This window comes from Prorops nasuta, unplaced genomic scaffold (assembly GCF_024137725.1).
Source record: "Prorops nasuta isolate Cenicafe-Biocafe unplaced genomic scaffold, Cenicafe_Pnas_1.2 PNAS00018, whole genome shotgun sequence".
NCBI lineage: Eukaryota > Metazoa > Arthropoda > Insecta > Hymenoptera > Bethylidae > Prorops > Prorops nasuta.
The window spans coordinates 3260942-3272109 of NW_027116815.1; the positions used below are offsets into that span (position 1 = coordinate 3260942).

Here is an 11168-nt window from a genome sequence, read left to right on the forward strand (position 1 = left end):
TGGCAATGGCCTAGCCAGGACTAGCCGGGGAATCTAATTCGTGGCTTGCCAAAGGAGCTCGACTATACAGCTGGTCCCCCACTATTGGACCCCACCGCGACTCTTGTAGGTTATAAAGGACTGTGCCGGTACTTTCCGGCTGCACTCTCTCAGTGAAACTCCCAGAGGACCGTTCTTCTACGTGAAATTTTCTTCCAAGACGTGCTTACCATGAGGATTTTACTACTGGTATGTACCAATAACCAATGTCACCTGGTACACTCACCCCTTGCTCATAAACCTATCTGAGCCATTCCAATATCAACTCATCCTACCTTTCTTCGGCCATAAAATTTCTTTTATCACATCTTAATTCATTCCTCCCCTCATTAAATCTTACGCTTTTCTTTCTTTCAGTATATTTCTACTATGTATTTTACGATCGATGACAAAATGTAATTACAAATGTTTTATGGTTTTTCACTCGAAGTCAGGTGAACAAATTGGATCCGGTTGTTTCGTTTACCCCATCTGTATAAGTAAAAGGTGGTACTGCTGGAAGAGTTTGGTTGATCTTTGTACACCAATTTTCTTCTTTCATACTTGTGCCTCGTTATATGGATCATGGCTTATGTAGAATAATGAAAGTGTTGCCGCTGCTTTTGTGACTTCTTTCGTGCACGTTCGCGTCGGTTTACGATCCTTCATGCATACACGTCCATAAACCGTGCAATTTGCATAAACTCGTAACAGTTACCCAAATTTATGTCGTAACCTGTTTATCGAGTAGATGCAAACGGACTAGAGTTGAATTACCGAAACATATTTCTCAAGTGAATTTCACACGTGCGATCGTCGAAGATTAAAATCGACTCTTTACAGAATATCAATTGACTTATTTACCCTGAAATGTCGGAAAATTCAGGGAGGAAAAACGGAGAATTTGAGATAAACAGAGCTGAGGTGAAATTGTTTCGAGAAAATTTAAAATACCGATTGAATTTTACAGTCTGAGACTGTCTGGAATATATCGAGATATTGTACGGAACGTAAATTGATCGTAGTTACTTCGCAATCATGCGAATTTACAAATCTGTAACTTTCATCGAGATAAGATCTCTGTGCATTTTGAAGTGAAAAAAGATTCTCGAGGAGACATTGTTAGAAACAATGAAACCTGATGTTTAAGGCACACGACCGAAGTGAAAGACTCGTTAACGAAGTTTCTCGGAAGTTCCGAATGAATCTTAAACGTACATTGAATTTCCATAGAGCAGAAGAAAACGGTCTCATGACTTTTTAAAAGATCCTCATCTTCGCAGATTCTCCAAGCACGATTTAATCCAATACAAATAATGCTTGTCTAATTGTATGTGCGAAACGTCTCGGTTAAGATAGATCGAATTTCCCACTCTTCTTTATTAACGACCTTCCTTCATCGTGATAGCATTGGTAAATCGAGATTAATTTCTAGTCCATTTATTAGCAGAGAAAGTGCTGAATTTGCCCTTTCAGGCGAGATTAGATGCAGTATATCGAGCTCTTGGCTAAACATCGCAAAAGATCCCAGCTTTTCGAGAAAAAGAAAACCCGTTGGTCAAATTTTTCATCCAAACTACTTTCACTCAATTTTTTTATTCTTCTTCATCGCTATAATAATTTCCGTCGATCTTTCTTCGAAATTTATGGTTTTGATTTTCAAAATATTCATCCATAAATATCGTACATGCATGTATATATATGTGTGTGTGTGTGTATATACAGGAAAGCAGCAAACTCATCGACAAATCGCTAATAGCATTTTGCCATTAATGATTAATAACGATGCAGGATGGGTATTCAAGGTGCAAGATCGTTTTTCGTAATGAGACGATTGGTGATTTTAGTCGCGTCATCTCCAAGACCTAGTTTGTCGCGGCTGGAAAACCAATGACGGTGAAACCACTAACGTTCAATTGCGAAAGCGAGGCTAATGCATATAACACCACTAAATCCAGACGCTTTCTTCTAACACGAGCCAACGAGTTGGTTAAGTTCTTGCGTTTCACGCAAAGTCCTCGCGATAATCGATACATACTCTTGTTTGGTCCGTTGACAAACCGGTACTAGAATTTCTCACCCGATCAACCACGCAGCTAGATACCAGCTTCTCTATAAATATCCTCTGCACCTATCCAATACTCCATTACTCCACTCTACACAATTATACCAAGATTCTTTCCTCGCTTTCTTCTCTTCGCCAATGGATTTTCCAAATTCGGCAATTCCCCCCCGAGTTCTCTCGACTCGTCGCGAAAAGTTTCGATCCGGCTAATGGATTTTCTCGATTGGCGGATTATCTCCGAGTTCTTTTCACAGCTCGAGATTGAATCGCGGGAGAATTTCTTGCGCCAACTGTACACAGTTCATTTTTCGAACGACTCGGTCTCTGTCGGATAATAATTTATACTCCTACCTTTCATTGATAATTGAAACTTTTGCACGCATAACGGAGTTTCTGACGGAAAGAAGGAGGCGTGTGAAATAATGGCGCGGTGTAAGCATGGAAAAAGTGAGAGCGGAAAAGACTCGCGCGCAAGGGCAAGTCTTTCCTGCCTACGCATACTAATCGACACATCGCTAACTATTCCCCGCGTAAATCATTCCAAATGACTCACGCTCGCCTTACCTTAGCAGCAGCGGCTGTACGCTTATTTAGCCGCGGTATCCGCACTTCCCTCTCTCCTACGTCATACCAGTTCGCACTTTGTAAATCGATATCGCGAGGGCCTTGAAATTTAAGCCATTTTTAAGGTCGACCTGCATCTAGCCAATGTTACTCCAGATCATATAACCATAGCTCCAGTTTTCCCTTGGCTGCAGCTAATCCCTCTCGTTTTTATGCAATTTTCACTCCGACTGTAATTGCTTATTCACCTAATGTCATTATATTTATAGCGTTATTCTTATTACTGTTAATGTTATTGTTATTATGAAGGAAAAGCGATCGTCGGACTTTTTGCCAGAATTACACGCCTGTCATTGTTGAGATAGCTCCGCGAAGCGAATTCCTGTCACATTCCGGTGAGCAGTCGCACAGCGAGGAGATATAAAACAATCGCGAGTAGAAACAATGATAGTCTGGTAATGCACGAATGACTTTTGAACGTGGAGAAATAGAAATTCACAGTGCAAGGTCGGAATGAACCGTAGTCGCGATCCAGCAATTACCCCGAGGGCTTCCGCAAATTTTCAAGATGGCAGGTATGCATTGCCAGGGGGAGAGAGACAAGGAAATTTTACTTCCACCATCAGGCCAATGGCCTTTGTTCTCCCATTAAAACTCGCCTTTACCCAAATAGCTTCGGTTACGACTCGGCGAATTATATTTAATCCCGAACAATTTACGTTTTAATCTTTTCCACTCAGCAATTACAGCTCGCTGTTATGTAAATAAAAACTCTGTCCGTTTCAGATCGATCAATTTTACACTCGAGAAATTTGGATCTGTCCATTTTGTTAGATTTATCACAGCCATTAATTATCACTCTAATTTTCTCGCAGCTTTTTTAAAGCAAACGTTAAATTTTGCTTTCCTTGCAAATCGCGACGAGGCCTCGTCCGCGGATGACTGTCGTATACGCTCGTGCACCGGTATGCATAATTGATTGAAATGTGACGTACGAGATTGAAGCATTTAATTGGTTTCCTGAATTCTATCTAGAGGATTACTTTAATTAGGCAGGAATAGCTGTGCGTTTCATGAGATCAACCGAATTGAATTTTCTTGGCAAAATTGATTTTATGGATATTGCCTAGATAATTGGATGAAATCTGATGAATGAAATTGAGCCATCTGTGTATTATCGAGGCATTGCTACATGCGCCGAATAACGTGGAATAACGGAACTTGTTAAAGTCTGCTGGCCTCGGCCAGTTCGTGCCGCTCGTTCTAGAAGCGTTCGCATACAATTTGCGCTCGTAATTCATAATAAATGCAAGCACGTCGACGCTCGGTTATAATAGAACCGCTCTCGCTTTCATACGAGGAATGGCGGCCCGGGCACGATTCTTCCTTTCTCTAGGAAAGCTCAGGCTAGACAAGAAGGAGAAGGCGTGGTACCACCTAGATCACTTTCAGCTGGATCATTCGAATCCCTATCACAATCTCGTAAGCCCCAACTTTTTTTCCACCAAACGACACAATCTAAATTCTACATTAATATTTTAATCTATAAAGGCAAAGCACACCCCGAAAGCGTATACTCGTGCATATATATATATATATATACATGAATAGACTCCACTACTTTCCAGAGTACAAACAAATGAATTATCGTTCGTTGACTTTCATTTTTCTCGATTGTTGCGACCGCCGAACCAATCGTAGAATCGTCCCGAAGAGCGAATTATCGCCTGGACTCGACCATAATCGACCAGCTACACGAATTCAGAAATCGTAACCGCTTCCTTACGAGAGACCGTCGACTAATGACAATTATTATTGGTTTTTGAGAAGCGAATTTTAGCGTTTCACCGTTCAAGCATGGAACAACGGACGGAAGAAGTAAGAAGAGAAAAATGAAAGTGTATTTTGGCAAGGTGTGATAAGCCACGCTAGAGAGAGCGTGGGAGGTATAATTCGGTAAATTTTTGTTTCTCCGAGCTTTCGCAACTGGAACACATTTCGCGCAGTAATTTCATCATGATGAATGGTGGTGACCAAGTGAAATGATTTCATCATCGCGTGAAATTAATGGACGCACGCGGACGGATAGCCAGATGCATACCAGATCGTTGGAAAGTGCCCTCCAAAAGTTCTCTATTCGCGTTCCAAGGACACACCTCGCTCTATACGTGTACATGTCCGACACTCGATAGTTGAATTGCCAACAACAAAGATCCTGCTTGAGAGCCTTCTGGAAACGTACGATAAATCGTCTAGATAAACCGATCGCGGACGCATTGTTTCTTGAAATAGGAGGGACCTTGAGAAACTTTGAAATCCTGAGTGTGTCGATCAGGATCCGACCCGGCCGAAACCAATCCTTATTCTGCCCGGTCACCCACAGGTCAGAGATCGAACCTCTGAAATCTGATGGATTGCAAAATCAAACGATCGACGCGTATATTCATCGAATCTCGACGATTGGGAAACGAGTTGTACGAGCGAATCGAACAAACGGTGCCAGTAACACAATTGCGCTGACATAGTACAGGCGAGCGATGGAAAATCTGATAAGAGAAGAAACATTTAACGAGATGTGACTATTTACAAAATTATATATGTATGTGCTAAAATAATAATAATAACAATACAGAACACAAGTATATAAAATTAGTTTCAATTCGTAGTAGATGCACGAGTATGCCATTGGAAATTTGAACGTTGGCCAGTGAGAGCTTGCAGCGATTGGATCGTATCGAAGGCGACGTGCACGTGGGTTCGGGCCAAGTAAAAGTGACGGCCCGCCGCGTCGGCTTTATTGATATCGTTTTCGTCGTCGTCATCGTCGTCGTCGACGGCTTTATCAGAGGCGTGGTCGATTCGAACAATATCGAGCGGAGTCGAATGTATATATATAGTCGAGTCTCGAATGGGGAGCATTGGTTGGACTGGATCATTCGGTTCAAGGAGAGCCAGCATACTCCGCGCCGAGTTACGACGCTCTGAATCTGAATCTCACGGTAGGCTCTGTGGCGTGTTCCGCGCCTTGCCCGTATTCGGGTCAGCCGAGCACAGCTCGCTTACGTAACGAGACATTCGCGGGGCGGTTCCCACCGGCTTACCGGAAGTCGTGTGCGAATGAGGGAATCGTCCAATGCAAATAGTGGCAAAAATTAAGTCTTCCTTCCCTTGCAAAACATCATCCCTGCTGGGTCACCAGAAACTCATCAAATTCCTAAAGGGAATTCCTATTCTTCAGGTTCTATTTTCGTTATTGAAAAATATGTAGGATTTAAAAAAAAGAATAAAATCATCGAGTATTTACATCCTAATTTAATAGCTGTCTCATTTCGGTCTCTTTCTGCAATTGCAAAACCAGTACCGCTTTAAACACGTGCTACCTTTCCCCACGCGCTGGTAAAAGGGTAACAAAGAACTGGTTGATTACCGAACTACAAATGTTTTCCTTTAGCAGCTCCGTCCGTTATCCACTTATGGATCCAAATCGTAACGAGCGACATAAACAGTTACGGCTGAAACGTAACGACACGCAGGGATGATTATAAAAGCCTCTTCTTTCTCCTGGAGAATGTTTGGCTAGCTCGCGCACGGCCAGGAAGGGGAATTTAATTAGGAGCTCCCATTCCGCGTTCGCGTGACGCGATTTGCGTGAGCTCTGGAATAAGAGATAAAAAGAATGGAAAAAGAAGGCGCGCTCTAATTGGCCAGAGAGTTGTTGACTTAGGTAATCCGGAAGTGACCGAGCGCTGCACGGTCCCCTCTCGACTTCCAGACACGGCAGAATTTGTGGGTACCCCGCGATAAGAATTTCAAACGGTTGCATTCCCCGCTCACTCGGACTCGACCAGCCGCTAAACCCGCTCTCTCTTCGCCATCCTCCGGCCACTTCCTATAAAGCGCTCTGATCCGGTTTCCATGGAAACTGGAATATCAGAAATACTGGATTCCCATTGGCAACGTTCGCCAAGCGCCGACTGTCCACCTTAGCAAGACGCCGATCTCGATTACGGCGTTTTCCTATGACGTGATAGAAATCCCCTCTTGGAGCGAGCGTTCAACGAGCGATCGCGATGTCCTTTAATTTGCATGCCTAGCTGTGACCCGTTGCATAATATTTGCTACTCCCTTCTGCCAGCGGAGGTCAAGAGATTTCTCGAGTTACGGTGTGAATATAATAATAATAGTAATTATAATAATAGTAATAAAATAAATTGAGAAAAAGATTTAAAAAAAGTTGCGCTTTGACAGGTGACCGTGGCGTGTCTGCTGGCCGTGGAGGCGAGGCGAGTGCAGATCCGACCAAGAGTCTCCGAGCCCCAAGTCTACTACGAGGAGGAGGAAGAAGAGGCGCAATCAGCCGAGGATGACTATGCTACCGCGGTCTATCAGCCAAGGACACGGGCACTAGTGTCTCCACGCTCGAAAGACCTTCACGCTTCGAAGCCTCCACCAGTGCAGACCATCCGCAACTACAACAAGGTCAACGACGACGGCTCCTTCACCTTTGGCTACGAGGCTGCCGATGGTTCCTTCAAGGAAGAGACCAGAGGAACCGATTGCGTGGTCCGGGGTAAATACGGATACATAGATCCGGACGGTAACAAACGAGAGTTCACTTATGTGTCCGGAAATCCCTGTGATCCGAACGCACCGAAGGAGGACGAGGATGACCTTGCCGAGAAACAAGAAGAGGACGACCTCTCGGGACCAGCGAATTACCCATCCATCAGACCAGTACCAAGACCAACCAGCAGACCAGCTTACCATCACCCAGCGACAACCCGTGCCCCAACCACGATCTTCCAAACGGAGTACCAGCTGGACGATGACGCCAGTCAGGAACTCGACGATGACGTCAATACCAAGTCTCACCTGAGGCCCACGGCCTTCAGAAGGCCACAGCCGACTTATGTGCAAGTGTCCCCGGTCCCGTCGACCACTCCGTTGTACGAGACCACCCCAGCACCTCAGCTTTATCGTTTAGCGTCGACGGCACAATACCAGACCACCCCGTCCCCCAGAACTCAAGCAACCGTAGCTACCACGGTGTACCAACCGGTAGAGACCAGCACGAGGCGTGCCGTGACTCCTGCGCGTCATCAGGCGAGACCCCAATCTGTCGCCATCACTCCCAGACCGCACGTTGCCCAGGTAGCCGCACAGTACGTCTCCCCCAGCAGCACCCAACGTCCCAGCACTCTAAGCTACGCTGCCACTCGTGCACCCTCCGCCTCTCAATTAGACTTCGCCGCCGAGCTAGAACGTTACGTTAACTCGATCAACGTGGCCAGCAACGCGAAATTGGTACCAGCCAAGGCCAAACTGGTACCAGCAACCCAAGCCCCCGTAGCCGCCGAACCCATCTACCAATCGGAGTTGATTTACGATCCTTCCAGCGGTCAGTACAACACTCAACTATATCAGACCTTACCCCAAACCGTGGGCGATTTTAGCTTAAGCCACAAACTCCAACCATTCGTAGCCCAGCAGTCCCTCATCGGACTCCCACAACAGCCACTCTACAAACAGCCACAGGCCCCGCAGGCGCCCCAGCAAGTTCTCTACAAGAAGCAGCAAGCCGAGCTTCTGCAGCAGTCTCAGCAACTCTACGCCCAGCAGCAACGAAGACAGCAGCAGCAGCAGCAACAACAACAGCAGCAACACCAACAACAGCCGCAGAGACTCCAGCTGCTGGAGACCTCGAGGGTGGAACCACAGCAGTTTTACTACGTCGCACCTGCGAGGAGCCACACACCGGGCAACGCTGCTCTCGCGGCTGGTCAGATTGATCAATTTTTACAATCAGGATCGAGGAACTATTGATGAGCGTCCACGACAATGCCACGGATCGTTAGATCCTCTAGATCGGTTACCGCAGACTTTCAAGATCCACTCGATCCTTATGGTTTACTTCATCGTCACTCGAATGCCCTGTCCTGCTCCGGGCTTATCTCGGATTACCGATCTTAATCGGTAATCCTCGGCGACGTGCGGATCCCCTCACCTCTCACTCCCTCCCCTTACCCCATTCACCTCTCAGACCAACGCGAACATTTCCCTCGTTTATTGACTCTCCGCAATCACCGGTCATTTCTTTTCCCAGCATTGGCGCCGCAGCTGTGAAATATATCCGAGCCGATCGTTCCGAGTTTATATATATATATATATATAGTATATATGTATACAATGTCTAAGAATGTGCAACACTTTCTCACACCTTTCATACTGCTCCGTCGATTCGCTTTCTTTCTCACCTTCGGAACGAACGTTTCATACGCGGAACACGAAGCCGTCTAGCAATGTATTTGATTTACCGTGTTTTATCGTACCTTTGACGCGTCGTCGATTCATAAATCGAGGTAGTTGTAAGTGCAAAACCCCTGGAGGTTCTTCGTCTCAAATTCGAGTCTTGGATGGTTCGATGTCAGGAGGGGGGAAAGTTCATTGGTATATCCTGGCACGATTTGAGTGTACGTGCGCGCACATTCACACGCACACAGATACATTACACGAGAGTGAAAGCAATTTGACGCAATACTCACGCGCACAAGCAGTGCTAGCATATAATTTTGTGCAGCACCTTTCGTGGCTTCGTTCCTGACAATTTTACGAATTTTCCACATTAAGACTCGCAGCTTCCTAGTCCGCGTTGGAAAAACAGAAAAAGAAACTGGAAGACGAGGAAGAGTGGAAAAAGGAAAAGGGAAAAATCAAGCAATGCGAGGACGAAAAAAGCAAAAAACGCGAAAGATTGTTAGGTAATTGTTATAATCAAATCTCAATTCTCGACAGATAAAAATAATTAGGTATCTTTGGTTGCATGGAAAATTGTGGTAACCTTTAATTTCCAATCGAATTATTCTATTCTGAATTGATGAATTCGTGGTGGAAGAGAATTTGCGCAATAGTGCAGTTGGATTTTGTAAGATCCGAGCCGGGAGCAATATCTCCGGCATGAGAGGCTACACATACATGGGATACCGAGATTTCTGCTTGCACGCTCGTATCTGTAACTTCATATATATATATGTGCATCTATATGTACATATGCTGCTTCGAGTTATCTGTGTGCTCTCCACGTAAAGATACGTATAATACTCCGATTGGCGTGGTCTGGTTCAAAGGGACAACATTCTATTTTGCTCCAGCGAACTTTCTATTTGCATTCTTCGTCGTCGCAAGTGTGAGAATCGATTCCAGATTAATGCGTCCGGAACTCCCTCTTAATCACACGATTCCTCTCATTCTTTTTTTCTTCTTCCATCTTTCCCTCTCCTCAACAATGAATCTCTCAGATAAATAGCAATTCTCCCCACTCTCCCTCCCCCCCCCCCCCTCCACCTCACATTACATCATACAGAAAATTTTCACGTTTTATCTTTTATCACACAAAAGAGACACAGACGAGGCGTTTGATAGAATTAATTTCAGGAACGAAAGCCGAGAGCGAATCTTAGTTGATAAATTTCGAATTCGAAGCGTTTTAAGGTAAACTTGTATATACTTTCTTTGTACCCAATGTCCCGCGACTACTTTATGTACGAAGCATATTCTTATGTTAGCATTATTTTTATATAATAACTTGTACACATGAGCGAAAAATAATATTGAGCGAAAATTACCGCTGTCTCTTTATATCACTCCTGGCCTGTCATTTTCAGTCGTCATACGAGAAACAGTTATTACCAGTGGGGAAAGCGATTGAACGAAACCGTATCAAGTAAGTTTCCTGGTTATAATGAAGCAGTTTTGTAAATTTAAAATTATAATAGTAATGTATTTCGCTATGTTATTTTTATGTTAAAAGAAAACAATTTCTCGGTATAAAAATAATATGAACCGTATTATAGTCACCTCTGGTTCTTCCGTCCCTCGCTAAAATAATATTTCTTTAAAAACAAAATATGATCTACTTTAGAGAAATGGTCGTCGTGCTTAAAAACAAAAATTGAAAACTGTTGATTTTGAGGGATGGTAGGTTGGATAGACTTTCTGCTTCATCATTTTCCACTTGACATCCATGCAACCGTGACCTTCGCTGTGAATAACCTTAATCAGAGGCTCAGGACTCATTTACGGTTTTGCGGTCAAGCAGACCACAGTTCACTGGCGAAAGCTGCTGCTTATTCGCTTTCTAAATGCTCTCTACGTTACCGGTAGAGGATTCGTGAACCGTGAAAGGAGAGCCGCAGAGCGGACAAGAAGAAAAACAGTTGAATCGTTAGATCGTTAGATGGTAGCATTTGGGCTCTGCCGGAAATAAAAATTCCCACTCGTCTAGATCTGCGCGTTTTATCCATCAATTTAAAAAGCCATTAGGAAGCATGATGGAATAATTGGAACGAGCCGCGTCTTGCAAGATAAACAGTACAGGAATCACATAAGATTAATTAAATGGCGAACGATTTCTTTCGACCTGACTTCCGGCTCATACCAATAAATCACTCGGCGATTAAGCGCAATATCCTCCGTGATGTCAAAGAAGGCAAATTGACAGAGTTTTTTGCGCGTCATTAAGGCT

At 44.4% G+C, this 11168-nt stretch overlaps 1 protein-coding gene across 2 annotated transcripts; it reads left to right on the forward strand.

The window, feature by feature from the left end:
• The first annotated feature begins 176 nt into the window (after positions 1-176).
• LOC136779927 (putative mediator of RNA polymerase II transcription subunit 12) lies at positions 177-10251 on the forward strand. Of its 2 annotated transcripts, XM_066737878.1 has the most exons (3): positions 177-228; positions 6896-8045; positions 8130-10251. In XM_066737878.1, the coding sequence occupies exons 1-3, from the start codon at positions 211-213 to the stop codon at positions 8468-8470; spliced, it is 1509 nt and encodes a 502-aa protein (XP_066593975.1). In that variant the 5' UTR covers positions 177-210; the 3' UTR covers positions 8471-10251. The 2 variants fall into 2 exon arrangements, with proteins under 2 accessions (XP_066593975.1, XP_066593974.1); XM_066737877.1 differs by having other exon boundaries at positions 6896-10251.
• Positions 10252-11168: the final 917 nt, after the last annotated feature.